Source organism: Brachionichthys hirsutus, chromosome 15, assembly GCF_040956055.1.
Source record: "Brachionichthys hirsutus isolate HB-005 chromosome 15, CSIRO-AGI_Bhir_v1, whole genome shotgun sequence".
NCBI classification, from domain to species: domain Eukaryota; kingdom Metazoa; phylum Chordata; class Actinopteri; order Lophiiformes; family Brachionichthyidae; genus Brachionichthys; species Brachionichthys hirsutus.
In genome coordinates, this window is record NC_090911.1 from 12,101 (window position 1) to 31,103 (window position 19,003).

Below are 19,003 nucleotides of genomic sequence, written 5' to 3' on the forward strand. Positions count from 1 at the left end.
AGCCATGATGGACGGCTTAGGGACAGTGGTGAGGACAGCCATGATGGACGGCTTAGAGACAGTGGTGAGGACAGCATGATGGATGGCTTAGAGACAGTGGTGAGGACAGCCATGATGGACGGCTTAGGGACAGTGGTGAGGACAGCCATGATGGACGGCTTAGAGACAGTGGTGAGGACAGCATGATGGACGGCTTAGAGACAGTGGTGAGGACAGCCATGATGGACGGCTTAGAGACAGTGGTGAGGACAGACATGATGGACGGCTTAGAGACAGTGGTGAGGACAGACATGATGGATGGCTTAGAGACAGTGTCTCTGAGGAAAAGACAGGAGGCGGAGCCAGAAGTGGAGGAGATGAAGATGCTGAGGTTCTCCTTGGGAGGGACCAGGTTGGACAGGATTAGAAATGAGACAATGAGAGGGACAGTGAAGGTTAGACGTTTTGGAGACAAGGTCAGAGAGACCAGACTTTGATGGTTTGGACATGTCCAGAGGAGAGACAGGGACTATATCGGTAGAAGGATGCTGAGGATGGAGCTGCAGGGAACAGGACTAGAGGACGACCCAGGAGAAGAGACATGGACGTAGTGAGGGAGGACATGAGAGTGGCTGGTGTTGGGGAGGACGATGCAAAGGACAGGGCTAGAGGACGACCCAGGAGAAGAGACATGGATGTAGTGAGGGAGGACATGAGAGTGGCTGGTGTTGGGGAGGACGAAGCAAAGGACAGGGCTAGAGGACGACCCAGGAGAAGAGACATGGACGTAGTGAGGGAGGACATGAGAGTGGCTGGTGTTGGGGAGGACGATGCAAAGGACAGGACTAGAGGACGACCCAGGAGAAGAGACATGGACGTAGTGAGGGAGGACATGAGAGTGGCTGGTGTTGGGGAGGACGATGCAAAGGACAGGACTAGAGGACGACCCAGGAGAAAAGACATGGACGTAGTGAGGGAGGACATGAGAGTGGCTGGTGTTGGGGAGGACGATGCAAAGGACAGGGCTAGAGGACGACCCAGGAGAAGACACATGGACGTAGTGAGGGAGGACATGAGAGTGGCTGGTGTTGGGGAGGACGATGCAAAGGACAGGGTGGAAAAAGATTCAAGAGTTTATATTGTCATTATGCTAATCGTGTGAAGGCCCACGGCTTAAGGCACACATAGGAACATAAAACAAAAAACAAAATCACCAGATCACTACAAGGGAACGACTGCTTTCACAGCTCGGGGGAAGAAGCTGTTCCTGAGCCTCGTAGTGCTGCTTCTTATTGTCCTGAACCGCCTCCCTGATGGGGGCGGGACAAACGGTTTGTGGCCCGGGTGGGTGGGGTCTGGGGGCGGGACAAACAGTCTGTGGCCCGGGTGGGTGGGGTCTGTGGGCGGGACAAACAGTCTGTGGCCCGGGTGGGTGGGGTCTGTGGGCGGGACAAACAGTCTGTGGCCCGGGTGGGTGGGGTCTGTGGCGATGCGTCTGACCCTCCTCTGGACTCTGGAGGTGTAAACAGAGTCCAGATCAGGCAGACGGTGACCCACAATCCCCTGAGCTGTCCTCACCACCCGGGATAGGTCCTTCCTGTCCTGCGCCGTGCAGCTGCCGTCCCACACGGTCGCACTGAGACACAGGATGCTCTCTATCGTGGCCCGTAGCTCTATCTAAATTTGCAAGCAGCACAGAGGAGAGTCCAGCCAGAAAAAGTTGATTTGCTGTGGTACAGTACAGTAGTAGTGTGTACAGTACAGTAGTAGTGTGTACAGTACAGTAGTAGTGTGAGGGTAAATATGTCAGCAGGGTTTGAAATTAACTTTTTGACTCACTATCCAAATGGACTGGGAAAAAAAACATATTCTTACCAGGTAAAAATAGCCTTGTTGTGTTCCATATATATATAATTAGCTATACATTTAATTGACGTTCTGTGTTCTCTTTTTAAAGCAGACAACTTTAGCTTCTTGCAGTTAGGATCTGTGTTGAGCATGGCTTTTAGCATTATATCTTATATCAGCCTATCACTGTCAGAAATTCAACCCTGTGCATATCTGGGCCTCTGCTGAATAAGAAAGCTTCGGAGCGCCTGGAATGCAGACTATTCAGAAATTGTTGTGCAACGGTCACCAAATGCGCCCAATCTGGCCCCAATCTGGCCCCAATCTGGCCCCAATCTGGCCCAGATAATAATAATGCATTGGCTTTATATAGCGCTTTTCTAGACACCCAAAGCATTGTGCATTATTCATTCACTCCATACTTGGTGCTGGTGAAGCTACTGTTGTCGCCACAGCTGTCCTGGGGTAAACAGGGCAGCTGTGGCTACAACAGCCAAATTGCGCCATCGGCCCTCCTGACCACCACCGACATTCTCTCGCTCACTAAATGTGGTGATGTGCGTACGCATTAAACAGTTACTACTACTGTACTTTTGGCTTCTTCCCACGAGGGGCCGCCACAATTGGTTTTTATTAGTAGTAAAATGGAGCATACTTGAGATAACTTTCTGTTAGGATCTGGCACTAGAGAAATACAATTGAATTGATTATAATTCAATCATAGACAACCCACTCTACAGCAGTTAATGCCAACAATATTCAATGGTCGATCGAAAAAATGCATTGATTAAAATTGGCAGCTCCAGTATGTAGTTTGATAAGTTATGCTGTGTGAGACCCACAACAGGAAACTTTTAAAGCATGTAATTGCACCTGTAGTTAACAGGTAAATCAAAAAAGAAGACAATAAACTGAATTGTCTTAAAATTGGGGGAGCCAAAAACATCTGGGTGGGTGCTTCTTACTTGGCCTCCAAGCAACCACCAAATAATATGGAAGGAATTATTATTATTCTCTTTTTTTTCCCCAAAGTTTACACATATTTCCAAAAAACATTCTTGTCATGGGCCAACAATGCAATATTAATCATGCCTTTTTTTGGTTGTCGAATGCTTGATCTAACATCAGTCATGGCTCGGAGAATGGACTTTACTGTGTTACTAATGTAGGATCTGTTGTTTAGGCTATTAGATCCAAAACATATCATTGTCACTTTTAAATTATAGTTAATATCAAGTTTCTTTGATGTCACTAAACCAATGTTAGACTCAAGTTACCATCGCTGTGGTAACGAACGAGCCTAAATCCTGAACTGAGAAATAAATTAAAAAAAATTAATCTATTCAGTCAAATAAAACCCAACCATGTCATTTCATAGATTTATTTTATGGAAGGCATCACATTCCCATAGCCTGGGAATGTGATGCTATCTGACTTTGTGGATCAGTGTTGTAGGTCATACTCAGTCTATATTTTAGTAGATGTGGACGGGATGATTTTTCTCTTACACACTGCTTAATTCCACAGCACTTGGACTATTCCTCTTTCCTGCATTGCCAATGTTGGCTGCACACCCGTTGAAGCTTGTTGTTCCACACAGCTGTAAGTCTGGCCTCGGGCCGAGCTAGCTTTAGTCCTGTGGGGATCTGGGAGTCAGGCCTGTGAGAGCCATGCTGATTTGGGCTATTATAGTTGTCATGTTTTCTCATGACAACTGAGTCTGTGTCAGACACTTGGCAAGATAGAGGTGTGAGTTGTTATGATATGATGTGTGCTCAACTAAAGACTGACAGCTGTTTGTGATTTATAGGCAATGATAGTCTATGACTGGAGCAGCTTTATTTAACTTGACAGATTTCTTTTTAGAAAGTTGTTGCCAAAGAAAGTTGGGCGTAATGTGTAGACAGACAGGCAGGCATGAGTGATTCTTCTATAGTCTATAGCAGGAGTGTCAAACTAATTTTCTCCAAGGGCCACATCAGCAATATGGTTGCCCTCAAAGGGCCAGTTGTAATGGTAGCACAGTGTATGTGAGGGTCGTGTTGGTGTGCATTGTTCATTTTCCTTTTCACTTACACTTGTTTCTGTTTCACTCACACCTATTTCTGTTTATCAATCCAGGACCTGCAGCGTGCGGATTGGCTGCGGTCATCCCGGACGCACCTGAGACGGGTTGAGACAATCGCCACCAGTCCTCGTAACCTCTGCTCCGCCCACTGTTCCCCGTCAGGTTATTGTGTGGTTTTTCATCTGGTTATGCTGTCCGTCTTTAAGCCACTTCCAGTCTCTGTTCCCGTCTCGCCCGTGTCGACCGCAGCCAGTCCATTCGCCAGGTTGTGTTTGTTGTGATCAGATTGTTCACGTGTGGCTGGATCTTATGTTCCGTTTTCTTTGCGGCACCAGCCAGTCGCCGCTTGTTAGTAGAGCTTGCTTTTTAGTTTTTCTCTCGGCTGTGTATTTTTTGTTCTATAGATTACGGGGGGCTCCAGCCGACCCTCGTCCTGTGTGCAGCTCCAGGTTGTTTTTTGTATGTTGATTATATCAGTAAAGAATAATTCAACTGTCGCACCGTCTCTGTTCTCTGGGGCCCGCTCACGTCAGTCCGCAACAGTGTAAATGTAATCTAATGTAAATTATATGCAACTACTCCTTAACATGCTGCTAAATACAGTTAATACAGAGAAATGTTATAACGGTCCTCTGTTGCCTGGATCTTAAGAGGTAATTTTGTGTTTAATAAATCCATACTCCTTTGTCCAACTAGGTTGGTAAGTAAACCTAGTTCCAGCTGTGCTTTCCATGATAACGATGCTGCTAGATAGTCTTTATTTATTTTACAGAAAAACAAAACAAAATCACGCTTAACCATTAAAAACTTGTTATACTATATAGTCTGAACCCTGCGATGGGGTTTTATATATTGCATTGAACATGAACTTTCAGGTTTCGAGATCACAATGATAATATTGACGAGATTAGATTTGTGACCACCCAATTCCCGGGAAAAAGGACTTTGGTTATAAACAGAGGAACACATGATTGATACTTCAGCCGTATTTTAATAGAAAACAAATAAATGTAGTACTGTAACCGAGTTGATGATGACAACCCCCCCCCCCCGTCGGGTAGTACACAAGGTGGGGGTCACAGACATGGCAGTGAGTTTGTTCTGAAATACACGGGGCTGGATGGTGTTAATGGTGTTCGAGAAATCAAAAAAGAGCATTCTAACAGCACAGCCCCCGCATCCCGCACGGTGGACGAGGTACAGGATGGTGTCGTCAACTCCAACATTCACCTGGTAGGTTAACTGGAGAGGGTCAATTGCACCCTGTACCCGGGGATTCATGAGCTCCACGTGTCACGGTCCACGACACCGGCGGTAGGTTGAGCTGGTAGCAAGGGAGCAAGGCAATCAGGGGAAGACTCGACAAAGTCGGCGACTCGCCGGAATCCAGCCGGATCCAGATTCTAGAATTATTTTTACATCTGGAATTGTGCCTCTGCTGTAAACTGTCACTTTAAGAGGGAGGGACACGAATGGCATGATGGGAAAAAGAGTCCAGAATGAGTCTTGTAGTACGTTCTGGAGCAGCAAGCTAGAGCAGGTTTGGCCCCTCTGATCCGGAAGCCCTGTTTACTGTCTCACAAGATCCAATAGTCTTTTGGAGGCGGGGTCTGCAGTCTCTGATTGTCGTTTTCTAGTTCTTTTTGTGCTCTTCCTGATTTAACTTGACCTGGATGACTTAGAATCTCCACAGATATCTTTGAGCTGCAATGTTTCGGGGAATATTGATCATTTCTTCACACGATCTGTAAATTATTTTTAACAGGATTTAAGGTACGTTCATGTACAGGCTTATCTCTAAATCCTGATTACTTTAAAACAGTATTTATTTAAAAAAAATTGATTATAGTGTTTGACAAACCCAAATAAAACTATAAAAAAGCAAGAATCAAGTGTTCTTCTGCCTCATATTAGGTTTTTGCTGCCTCATCAGCTTCTTGTCTGTCTTCCTCTGCTATTGCCTCCTCTTTTTTCTCTTCCAGAAATGATCATCTGATATATATTTTCTATCTCTAATAAAGCGGTCACCTCATGTTCAGCAATATATGTTGCATTAAACCACAGATATAATATAATGACATTAACAGGGTTCCACGGTCTCCGGAGAGTATTGATAGTTGCTTTGATTGCTTCTCTGTGAGTGGTTGCCCGTTTCCCCACACAGGATGTTGGGAAAAGACCGGTGAACGTGGGTGCCTTGACAAGAAATTATGAAGTATCACAAATCCTTTCATGGGATTTTCTGTTTTTCTCGGCCGTGAAGAAAAATATGCAGAGGACCTGATGCTTATGTGGGCTGAACCCTCAGTGATAGGCCCGAAACTATTGAAGCGTCCTTTCTGTCTCCTCCGCCTGCTGAGTGGGCAGTCTCTCAGGTTACACTAGCAAACATTTTCTCATTGACCCAATAAAATAAAATAGGGTGACATAATACAGTATCAGAACAGCACTAATGCTGTTCTTTACTCCTTTGCTCTTGTACATGTACCTGCTCTTGCATTTTGTTCTTGAGGATAAACTGACTATTACTGTAGATTGTGGGAGTCATCTTAACATTTTGTTGTTGTTGTGCTCCTTTGCGATGTTTGTTCTGTCTTTTTGGTGTCTGTGGTCAGTGTTGTTTGTAGCATGGCCTTGATTGGCTCAGCTGTGTGATGTCAGCCTTGCTGCTCTTTGACTGGTTTGCACTTCTCAGGCGCGCTGGAATACAGTGAGGCCATTGTGGTGTGCTCTGCTGACATTCTGCTGATAGATTGACTGACCAGTAGCAAACAGAAGAAAGAGAATGACTGCAGTCCTGCTTCTACTCACTGAGACTAAATGACTCCTCTGTTTGCCGCGTCTACAACAGACAGGCTGCAGCATTTACTGCAGATGTACGAATTGGAGAGTGAGTGACTGCATCATCAGTAGTGCCAATTATATACAGTCGGTGGCAGTTTTCCGCTGTTCAGGGGATTTCCGAGGATTTTAATTTCAATTGATAAATTCTGAGAATTGTCCAAATCATTGAGCACATTTTAGGGGGGGGGGGGGGGGCCACACCTTATTTTTATTGTCATAGAAAATTATGTAAACTCAATTTTGCAACATATTTTCCACAAACAAGACAATTGAATAACTTTAGCACATTTGTTAGAGTTGGTGATTGGATGAATATAATAGATTTAGACCAACGAGAATGCTTGTAACTTGGCATGTTTCAGTCGAAGTATGAGAACAAGTGCATAGCATTGAGAAAAGAAAAAACGTGACAATTCATTTTTAAAATTGTATAAAATTTAAAAAAAATATTTTAAAAAATATTTGTTGTTTCTAAGGTAACGTCTTTGTACAGTTTGTGGTATATAAAATAATGTGAACCCTTTTAACCTCAGATGTTTCATTTTATAGCCAACTTGTATTCATTCTCATCATTTCTCTCTTGTATAGGCTTTTAAAGAGACGCTTTATGCTGCTCAGGACCAGGCCCCGTCTATTGAAGGTAACACACACACAGGTCTGTTCCTACCTATTTTACGGAGTGTGCCGCTGTTTCGGTGTTGGAAAGAGGAAGCTGTAATGGCTACAAGCAAATCAGGACTACAACCATCCCTTGTTTATCGCGGGCGTTACGTTCCAGGACCCGCTGTGATAGGTGAAAATCTGTGAATTAGCGACGCCATATTTAATTTATTACTTAGCATTTTTACCATTATGAACCCACCCTGCACTGTTATCAACCAACCCTCTACTGTACTACCCTTTCCCACACTCCTACAAACACTTTGTATTCTAGTGCAGTAACAGTAGTGTATATTTCAAAACTTTAACGAAACTTTCACAAAAACCACAAGTGCAAAGTCGACACAATGCGAATGGCTCACGCTGATGCTAACTGGATGAACTATAGTGAATCCGCGGAAAGGGATCTGCGATATAACAAGGCACGGGTGTGTGTCTGTGTGTGGGACAGTGTGTGTGCGGTGACAGTGCAACTGATTTAAAGAATTACAAACAAAATCCGAACTTTTAATCAGCGCTAACCTCAGAAACAAAGTAAATACAGTATACATAAAACAAAGAACGTGTTGACAGAAAAGCGCTGAGTTTGAATATTTTAATGTTTCATTTGAATATCAGTTATAGCTTAACATTTCATTTTAACATGCAATATGCATTATTCCAACATTTAACATGACCTCCCTATCGTTGTCTAATCATCATTCTACTATTATCTTGCTCTATCTCGGTTTTCCTTCACTTCTCCATGATATCAGCTACTGTTAGACCGAATTATGTAACTTCAGCCTTTACCTTTAGTATCAGTAAGAGCATGCAACACAATGGAACACACAATGACCAGCATTTGTTGTGAGAATGCTCTTAGAAAAGCTGACAGGACATTTTTGGACAAAACCCGGAGTAATGATTGTGTAATATTGACAGTGGTTTTTGACTTGCAGTTGCCCATATTTAGTAATGACATTTGAAAAGCATTTAAGTTTATTCCCTACATCTAACTACTGTTTAATAATCATTGGCTACCTGGTTACCACATGTGAAATTGTGTAAATGTGGCAGTAAAACATGATATTGCAGAAAACTAGAGGTAAAAAACATCCATTGTCAAATGGAAAGTATAGCCTATTACAGGGGGACAGACATGTCATAATGATAATAAGGATAATACTCGTGATGACATGAGCCGAGACGGAGAGAAAAGAGCCGAATAAGGGCAAAAAGGGATCAGGAGATTACTCTCGTCTGACTGTGGTGCCTGTTTGTGTGTTTGTGCAGTGGTTAGAGAGGGGGGGTAGTGGGTGGGACGCTCCAATTTAGTTCATTTGGTGTCTTGTCCAAAAGTAGTCGGTCTGAAAAGAGTTGAATCACTGAGATTGCAGAGCCTAACATTAAAACTGTTGTTGTTGACGCGATAAAGCGTGCAAGTTAGTGGTTAGACACAGTTTTCTATGTCCGCTGCTGTATTGTAGTTGACCAGACTCTGTGACAGCGTGACATCTTAAATGGTCACCATCAAAAATTATGGACATTACAGGATTGTGTTTTGGTAAAACTGTAAACAAGCATTTGACTCAATGGTATCTGGAGCAGTTTAAATGTTGTACAAGGTAAATATGACAACAGCAGTCTTCAAAACAACTTGCATTCAAAGCAAAGGCCTGTGTACGCTGTGGTACATAATATGACATCACATATTATGGACATTTAAGAAGTGGGAGAAGGAGATTTTTTCCAAAGCCATATTTTCTGATTTTAATTTGTCACTAAATTCCTACAAACTTTACAGCAGAAGCTTCTATTGAATGGCGTTATAAGTTTCCCCCCTCGTTTGGCACAGAGAACATTTTACATGAGGAGAGCAGACATTGTCAGGCTGTCCTTATTGGACTGCATGGCATTAGCAATTAACACCTGAATCCCTTTTTGTTGTTACAGTAGAACAAATATACGTATTGCTTTTTACCTCAAAGACCTTCACGTTTTATTGCATTTCCCATCCAAAGATTGCTGTTAATAATGCAGTTTTGGGCTGTCTGAAAAATGCAGTTTTTCAAGAAAAGGGATCAAATCCTTGGTCAACCATCTAAACCAGGGGTCACCAACCCTTTTGAAGCCGAGGGCTACTTTCTGGGCACCGATTCATGCAAAGGGCTACCAGTTTGATGCACACTTCTGAAATAAAACATTTGCTCAATGTAAATTATTATTAGGTTCCGAGAACGGAGGTTCAAGGAACCTATTGTTTTTCTAGAGATTATTATTATTATTTGCGAATGCCTTTTTGAGGCACTTCCCGGGCAACTAGGGGCTTGAAAACTATATGGAGTATCAGATCTGGTGTCTAGTTTCTAAATCTGGAATTTGATATCGCCTTCGGGCTCCATAGCGCCACCTAAGGGTGGTTTTTCTCCGGAAAGGTACTCGGATCGTCACGAAATCCGAGTATGTCGTACCTCTGGGGGTCCCGGGGCTAGTAAATATTTTTGAGATTTTATACGCAAACAGGAAGTCAGCCATCTTGGATGGCGTGCGAAAATTTGAAATGTACGAACGCGTTTTTGAGGACTTTACGATCAACGAAAACCCACGAAACTTTACGCGCGGGTTTGCAACGGTACTTACGAGGATTTGATTGTGTAATTTTAACGTTACATCGCGTATTGGATCTTTGGCGCCCCCTTGAATTTTTTTCCCTTGTAGCGTAGCTTTGACCTCCCTCAACATACGCGAAAACTCTTGAAAATCGGTCAGGAGATGGACATCGGCCAACTTGACCTGCTCGTAAAGCGATTGCTCGCGGCGTGTTTTTGGGGCTCCAGAGTGCCCCCTAACGCACGGGAGGCCGTAGTTTGAACGTAGTTTGTCCGATAGTCACGAAATTTGGTAGGAACGTCCAAATCGTCATTCCAGACATATTTGTAATTGGCTTTTATTAGCCCCGCCCACCCGGATGTCGGCCATATTGGATTATGTACGTTTTTTGGCATACTTTGACGAACTCCTCCCAGACACTTTATCGGATTTGCGTCGAATTCGGATGACGTGATCGCCAAGTACCCGCGACGTTAAATTGCGAAGGGATTTTTGATCGATCGAACGATGAGGTCACAGGCCTTGTTTGAATGTGCCATTTTACCATTTTAGAGGTCTCGATCTTTGCGATACTCCTCCCAGAGGTTTCGAGATATCGATCTCAAAATCGGGCGACGGCCTGCCGACTCATTGATGATGCTAAATTGCGAAGCTTTTGTGTTTTTGCCAATCGCTGTTGCCGTGGCGGCCTTGCGAACTTTGATGTTGTGCCATGACGTGCGTGGCTGTTGGAGCTTCACTTTACACGGTCCGACCGTCTCCAAATTTCACACGCTGGATGAGAGTCCAGACCTGAACTCAAGTACATGCCATTGACGGTGATAGTCTCAGCGCCACCTACAGGAACAGGAGCATACATTGTCCGATCGGTCCCAAACTTGACTAACTTCATCAGGGTCGCGTCCAGAGGACGTACGCGTGTTTCTGACATTTGTGGATTGCGAATAAGCGCGTACCCCAACGTGCGCCGGGTTCGAGGAACCTCTCAAGACTGCTCGCAGCTTTAATTATTTTTTCTAATCTTGTGTTGTTTTAACAGGTAAAAATATATATAAAAACTAATTTAAACAGTAGGTCTCCAATCCCAGTCAGAACTGTTGCTGCAGGATGATTCCACAACGGACCGAGAATCCTCTTGAGCTGCTTCTAGCAGGAATAGACTTGTTCCCGGTCACGGTTTTAGGAGCAGCTGCGTTCTTTAGCTTATTGTTCTGTGTTTTTCTCTGATAAACGATCATTTCCTGTGGCGTTAGTGGCTTTGTTTGGAGGCGGGGCGCGCCAATGTTGTGAATAAGTAGACCCGCATGCAGTGAACGATGACAGGCAGCTGTCAATCATACCGGAAGGACAGAGCATCCAATTAGAAATAAGAGACAATCAGAGATTGCAGACCCTCGCTTCCAATAGACTATTGGATCTTGTGAGAGAGTAAACAGGGCTTCCGGATCAGAGGGGCCAAACCTGCTCTAGCTTGCTGCTCCGGAACGGGAACAGATACAACTACAACTGTAAGATATATGAACCTAGAATGAATTATGAGTGTGCACGCCAGATCTGAAGTCTCTAGCTCCAAAATTGAGGTCAGGATGGACTCCTGAAAAATGCCGATTTTAGAACAAAAATTAGCTCTCAGATCCGGATTGTGATCCGGATCCGGCCGGAATTAGTCATGGTCATAGACCTTTAAGGAGTACTTATGTGTGATTCTTTTCAGATCCATACCGCCATGCGTTTTGAAGAAATTAAGAAAAATGTCAAAAAGTGCCCTATCTCGCAATGTTAAAGAATCCTTTAAAACATTCTAGAATCTGGATCCAGATCCGGATCAACGCCATTCTCGGGGAGGACCGAGCCACGGACACAACCTTGCTTGTGTAAAAATTTCAAGTCAATTGGGTTACCAGTTTTAGTTATACGCGTGGACAGACAAACAAACAAGCAGACAGACAGACCCAATTGCAATACCCTCGCCTCCCCTTCGACGAGGGTAAAAAAGGACTCCTTCTCCCATTCACTGTTAGGGTGACGTGTTTTTTGTCTTTTTTCAGCAATGTTTTCGGGGTTCTCTCCTTCACTGCGCCCGCAAACTGATCTTTACGCAACAAATATCAGCAGGGGTCGTCGACAGCTGCCGCTGAGCTCATACAAAACATTTTTAGAACCGTTTTTCAAGAATTTAATTTTAACACCAATGAAAAAGTAAAATTGTCCATAGCGTGTGCGTAACTGGGTTCTCTGTCTGCGTGTTGTGCCACAATGCTCTGACAACGCTTCAGGGTGGAACCCGCCTCTCACCCGTACTCCACTGGGATTGGCTCCAGTAACTCCCGTGACCCGCCTCTCACCCGTACTCCACTGGGATTGGCTCCAGTAAATCACGTGACCCCCGCCTCTCACCCGTACTCCACTGGGATTGGCTCCAGTAACACACGTGACCCCCGCCTCTCACCCGTACTCCACTGGGATTGGCTCCAGTAACACACGTGACCCCCGCCTCTCACCCGTACTCCACTGGGATTGGCTCCAGTAACTCCCTGAACCCCGCCTCTCACCCGTACTCCACTGGGATTGGCTCCAGTAACACCAGTGACCCCGCCTCTCACCCGTACTCCACTGGGATTGGCTCCAGTAACACCCGTGACCCCCGCCTCTCACCCGTACTCCACTGGGATTGGCTCCAGTAACTTCCGTGACCCCCGTACTCCACTGGGATTGGCTCCAGTAACTCCCGTGACCCACAGAGCGGATGAAGCAGGTGTGGAAGAGACGATCGTCTCATCGACAAGAAAATGGATTGATGGATAGAAACATTAGACGCAGCTCACTGGTCAGCTATTTTTAGAAGGGCTCACGGGCGACTTACAAGGTCCTTGCGGGCACGTTGGCGCCCGCGGGCACCGCGTTGGTGACCCCTGATCTAAACCATGGGCGTCAGTCTCTGGCCCGTGGGCCAAATTTGGAAGTATTTTGAAGTGGATGACAAAAACCTTGCGATTGAGGTGCTGTTCATTTTATTTTAAATATTTGTATTTAATATTTACTGTTGCAAATGTCCAAGTCCAAGTCCATTTTCTTCCTATTTAGGACCGTATTAAACAACCCTTTTATAAACTTTACAGCCACCTCTCCTAGACACTTCCGCACCTCCACAGGTATGACGCCTGGGCCAACTGCCTTCCCATTCTTCATCCTTTTCATAAATCATCAAGTAAACAATATGCAAAAGATCAACTGGATGCATAAAGCTTATCTTTCAGGCTGACAGTTTTTGATTTAATTCAATAGCAAGATATTTGTGGCTACAGTTATAGACGTCTGTTACACAGATTATCAAGAGAGAGAAAAATCAAACTTAGAATCAAAATGGTTCCCTTTACCTGTGTGATTGGTTAGGGTCCAAACTGAATTATGTCTTGTATCACACAGCCAAGTAATGCAGAGACTATCACGTGGTGATAGACAAATCTGGCTAGACAAAAACATGACATACTGTGATTCTAGAATTACAGGTCATTGAGTGCAGAGTTTGACAGTCAGCCACAGTTGGTATGTTAGTTATGGCCTACAAAAATGCTCCCTCCACAAAACAGCCAGTTCAATAACTGGTCTCCATCTCAGTTTGTTAAGGAGCATTTAGGATCCACCAACTGTGATGTGAGTGGACAGAAACAGCTTCACATTTTTCTAAAGACCTGATCAATATGTTGGACTGAAGCAGAGATAAGATCATTGATGGGCCTGAACCTATCACAGCCTTCTTCTATCTGACTGTGCACTTCTTTATTGTCCATTTTTATGCCTTGTCTAATTGTTTGTTGTTGTTTAAGTCCAATCATGGAGCTTATAGCCTTTATTTGCTCCAGCTTAGCCAAACATTGACAGGTTTATATTTTTGCCAAGTTCTTTCTTCCCATCAGGGTGGAAATTGTACACAACTATAATCTTTTTGGCCTAGATTCAGAAAGAGTCACCAGAGCTACTTCTGTTCAGAAAACCTCTGTTGTTGAATGTTGATACGTAATAACGTAACAGCTTATAAGGGCAGCTGTATCTCTAGAGCAGCTGTCCTCTTATCAGGAGGTTGTTGGTTTGATCCCCAGTCTTCGGGGAAGATGCCGAAAACCAGATTGGTCCCAGCGGCTGTTTTGTTGGTGTGTGGTGTGAAAGGTTACTGCTGTTAATTACCAGATGGTGCATTGCATGGTAAGAATGCCATCACTGCAGGATTGTTTGTGCCAATAGGTGAATGCTGGCTTATGTTGAGCTTTGGTTGGTCAGTCAGACTAGAAATATGAGGTATGAGTACGATCCATTTACAATTTATACTTTCTTACAGTCACAGATGAAGATACAGTCAAGAGGTATTATGCCAAGTTTGAAGAGAAGTTTTTCCAGACATGTGAAAAAGAGCTGGCCAAGATCAACACCTTCTACTCTGGTAATGACCAACAAGTATCACTGCTGTCAAAAAATACTTACAGCAAGACACTAGTATGTTATTTTAGCTTGCATTAATGATCTTTAATATTATTCAAGATTATCTGCCTTCTCCTTCAGAAAAGCTGGCTGAGGCTCAGCGGCGATTCGCCACACTGCAGAATGAGCTGCAGTCGTCTTTGGATGCCCAGCGGGAGAGCTCAGCGAGCGGCAGCGGCCTGAGGAGGAGGAAGACGGTGTTTGCACTGTCACAGCAGGAGAGATGCAAACACAGAAACATAAAGGACCTGCAGCTGGCCTTCTCTGAGTTCTACCTCAGCCTCATACTGCTGCAGAACTATCAGGTGCACTGACTTCAGCTCAAGACTTGGCCAAAACAGAACCAAATATTCATGGACATTTTTAAAAAAATGTTTCTTTAAATTTTACATTTAGGGATTCAAGGTAAATACATTTTTTGTACCAATCAAAAATAGTTTTAATCGGAGCAGCTAAAAAGGAGGAAGTCCCCATTTTACCACTTCATCGACCTTATAATACAAAAAAAGAAATTCTTGCAGGATTAATGCAATTGTAAAATTGTAATGTTAACTGCCATGAATCTTTGTGTGTATATGATTCATTCAAATCAGTTGTGTGTTCTCTCTGTCATTGTAGAACCTGAACTTCACAGGTTTCAGGAAGATCTTGAAGAAGCATGACAAGATTTTGGAAACATCAAGAGGGGCTGACTGGAGGGTGGCCCATGTTGAAGTGGCTCCATTTTACACGTGCAAGAAAATCACACAGCTCATCTCCGAGACCGAGGTACAGACGCCAAGAGATATTCATATCAATCTACTCCACCTTACATGAGTCCAAATCGTGAGCTGTACAGGGTTCACATAATCGAGACTATAATTCAAATTCCACAATTATCTGACAGGAGAGGCATCCCTCAGAATTCTGTGTGTTTCAGGCACTGGTCACTGCTGAACTGGAAGGAGGAGACAGACAGAAGGCCATGAAGAGACTGAGGGTACCACCCCTGGGAGCTGCGCAGGTCTCTCCCTCTCTCACACCATCATCGGCGGTCTCTCGTAGTCGAGTATTACTGTCCTCCTCCTTGGTCCTTGTGGGTCTTCAGGTGGGCTATAGGCCTATCCTGGACCCAGTTATTCTGGTGCAGTGTGGACAGGGGAACGTAGTGGTGGTGGGTTTGGGTTGGGCCTGTTTGGTGGTTGCTCTCTCCTTCCTGAGTCTGCGCTTCTCTGGTGCAGCATGGCGGAGGTCATCGTTGTACTGTCCCGCCCCCTCACGAACAAGGTCTCTCCAGGTCGCCCTGACGGTTGCCGTGTCTTCCCAAGAGTTAAGGTCGATGTGGCACTTCTTCATGTTTGTCTTGATGTTATCCTTAAACCTCTTCTTTTGGCCTCCCGGGGCCCGTTTCCCTTCAACGAGCTGGTAATAGAGGACTTGTTTTGGGAGGCGAGAGTCAGGCATGCGGATAACATGGCCAGTCCATCTGAGCTGGTGTTGGGCAACGATGGCAGTGATGGTGGGAATATCAGCCTCCTCCAGGACGCTGGTGTCGGTGCGTCGATCCTCCCAGCTCAGCCTGAGGATTTTTTGGAGGCATCTCTGATGGTACGTCTCAAGTGCCTTTAAGTGCCTGCTGTATGTAGTCCAGGCTCCTGATCCATACAGGAGGGTGGGAAGTACCACGGCTTCATAGACCAAGATCTGGTCTTTGCTTGGAGGTCGCGGTTCCCAAAGACTCTTTCTTAGCTTTGAGAAAGCTCCACTGGCACAACTGAGGCGATGGTGTACCTCGTCATCAATGACAGCCTTTGAAGATAAAAGGCTGCCAAGGTATTGGGAAGTGGTCCACATGCTCCAGTCTGATGTTGTCAATGGAGATGTTTGGGGGTAGGACAGGCATACTCCTGTCTGGTTGTGGTTGGTGGAGAATTTGTGTCTTTTTTATGTTGATGGCTAGACCAAGCTGTTTGTATGCCTTCACAAAGGCAGAGAGCATGCACTGTAGGTCCTCTTCTGAGAGGGCTACGAGGGCGTTGTCGTCCGCATACTGCAGCTCCATGATGAACGTGGTGGTGGTTCGACCTTTAGCCCTGAATCGGTTGATGTTGAGGAGTTGACCGTCGGTTCTATACATAATTTTGACTCCCCGTGGCAGATGCTTGCTTATGAGATGGAGTATAGCAGCAACAAAGATGGAGAATAATGATGGAGCGATGACACAGCCCGGTTTGACTCCAGTGTCAACCCGGAAGGGTTCCGATTCGTCTCCACCGCCACAGAGTACCGTGGCTGACATATTGTCATGCAGCAGTCTCAGTACCCGGATGTATTTGCCAGGGCAGCCAATCTTTGCCAGAACCAGCCAAAGGGCCTGACGGTTTACCGAGTCAAAGGCTTTGGTGAGGTCTATGAAGGCCTTTGCATTGTCCTCCCCAACACCAGCCACTCTCATGTCCTCCCTCACTACGTCCATGTCTCTTCTCCTGGGTCGTCCTCTAGCCCTGTCCTTTGCATCGTCCTCCCCAACACCAGCCACTCTCATGTCCTCCCTCACTACGTCCATGTCTCTTCTCCTGGGTCGTCCTCTAGCCCTGTCCTTTGCATCGTCCTCCCCAACACCAGCCACTCTCATGTCCTCCCTCACTACGTCCATGTCTCTTCTCCTGGGTCGTCCTCTAGCCCTGTCCTTTGCATCGTCCTCCCCAACACCAGCCACTCTCATGTCCTCCCTCACTACGTCCATGTCTCTTCTCCTGGGTCGTCCTCTAGTCCTGTCCTTTGCATCGTCCTCCCCAACACCAGCCACTCTCATGTCCTCCCTCACTACGTCCATGTCTCTTCTCCTGGGTCGTCCTCTAGTCCTGTCCTTTGCATCGTCCCCCCCAACACCAGCCACTCTCATGTCCTCCCTCACTACGTCCATGTCTCTTCTCCTGGGTCGTCCTCTAGTCCTGTCCTTTGCATCGTCCTCCCCAACACCAGCCACTCTCATGTCCTCCCTCACTACGTCCATGTCTCTTCTCCTGGGTCGTCCTCTAGCCCTGTCCTTTGCATCGTCCTCCCCAACACCAGCCACTCTCATGTCCTCCCTCACTACGTCCATGTCTCTTCTCCTGGGTTGTCCTCTAGCCCTGTCCTTTGCATCGTCCTCCCCAACACCAGCCACTCTCATGTCCTCCCTCACTACGTCCATGTCTCTTCTCCTGGGTCGTCCTCTAGCCCTGTTCCCTTGCAGTCCCATCCTCAGTCTCCTTCTACCGATATAGTCCCTGTCTCTCCTCTGGACATGTCCAAGCCATCAAAGTCTGGTCTCTCTGACCTTGTCTCCAAAACGTCTAACCTTCACTGTCCCTCTTATTGTCTCATCTCTAATCCTGTCCAACCTGGTCCCTCCCAAGGGGAACCTCAGCAGAGAAATGAATGATATTGAAACATTTAAGAACTGGTGGTGTGTGAAAGAGATAATATGTTCTCTAATCAATAAGAAGCTTGTGTATGGTCATTGGTTGGTTTAGATTATGTATATTTGACTTGTTTTTCTTTGTTTTTTTTGTCCGTTATTTTTTTAGCGTGAATATCTTTTTTATTTTATTTTTTGTGTTTGTGTGAGTGTGATAATTATGTAAATTTGATTTTCTTGTCAATTAACGTGCTTTTTCAAATCAAAAGTCTTTCTTTCTTTCACTTTTTTTCGCTGCCTTTTTTGTTTGTTCCTTCTTGCTTAGAGTTGTTACCACCTGATTAAAATAGCTGTTGTTTGTTGCTGCCTTGAGATGTATTTTTGGAGTGCTAGAAGCCCATGAGTTATGACGGAACACCCTGTTTGATGTGAGTTTTAGCTGTTACAATGAGACGTTTAGCTCTGCTGTGAGGTTCTGAATGTTTCTCTGTCTGCCTGCAGCCTGCTCCTGCTTGGACAACCTTTAGGGTCGGGCTTTACTGTGGAGTATTCCTCGTCTTAATAGTCACTGTGGTTATTACAGGTAAAACACACACACAGACATCATAAATTATACATTATATTTTAAGGTCTGATTCATCTAGTGTCTCAGTTTACTTCCTGAAATATGACAGATCAGTTTGTCCATAGCAGAAATACTTATAATATTTCAGTTAATGTTGGTCGGTGGACATGACACTGCTTTGTATTATCAGGAAGTCACAAAGTCTCCTCATTTTGAGTCACTACCTCAAAATCAAAACTTGCTTCTTTCTTCATTAATTAAGTTACTAAAGAGATTTCGAGTATTGTTTTATTAAACTTTTAATGTAATTTTTCATTACTTTGTGTTGCAAGATTGCACCAAAACAAATCCTAGTATGTGACAACCACGACAACATTAAAGCTAGTGAAGTAAACCCTACCCTATTATTGTGTTCCCCCAGTTCCCAAATCTTTCTTAAGAGTGTTGCAACAATCCAATCTTGTGCATCTACATTCCTCAGACATGATTTTTTAATATTGTTGTGTTATTTGTGATGACATAATTGAACTTATTTTACTGGAACACTGGTCACTGTGTTCACAAAGTGTCCTGGGATTTTCTGCTGCAA

At 44.8% G+C, this 19,003-nt stretch overlaps 1 protein-coding gene across 1 annotated transcript in view; it reads left to right on the forward strand.

Annotated features, from left to right (window-relative positions):
- The window catches only part of LOC137904267 (xenotropic and polytropic retrovirus receptor 1 homolog), a 30,445-nt gene that overhangs the window by 3,221 nt on the left and 8,221 nt on the right, over window positions 1-19,003 (forward strand). Inside the window, exons 2-7 of the mRNA XM_068748425.1 lie at window positions 7,328-7,379; window positions 14,328-14,429; window positions 14,549-14,772; window positions 15,086-15,235; window positions 15,387-15,470; window positions 18,351-18,432. Coding sequence (XP_068604526.1) covers window positions 7,328-7,379; window positions 14,328-14,429; window positions 14,549-14,772; window positions 15,086-15,235; window positions 15,387-15,470; window positions 18,351-18,432 — 694 coding nt within the window. The remainder of the gene's footprint in view (window positions 1-7,327; window positions 7,380-14,327; window positions 14,430-14,548; window positions 14,773-15,085; window positions 15,236-15,386; window positions 15,471-18,350; window positions 18,433-19,003) is intronic.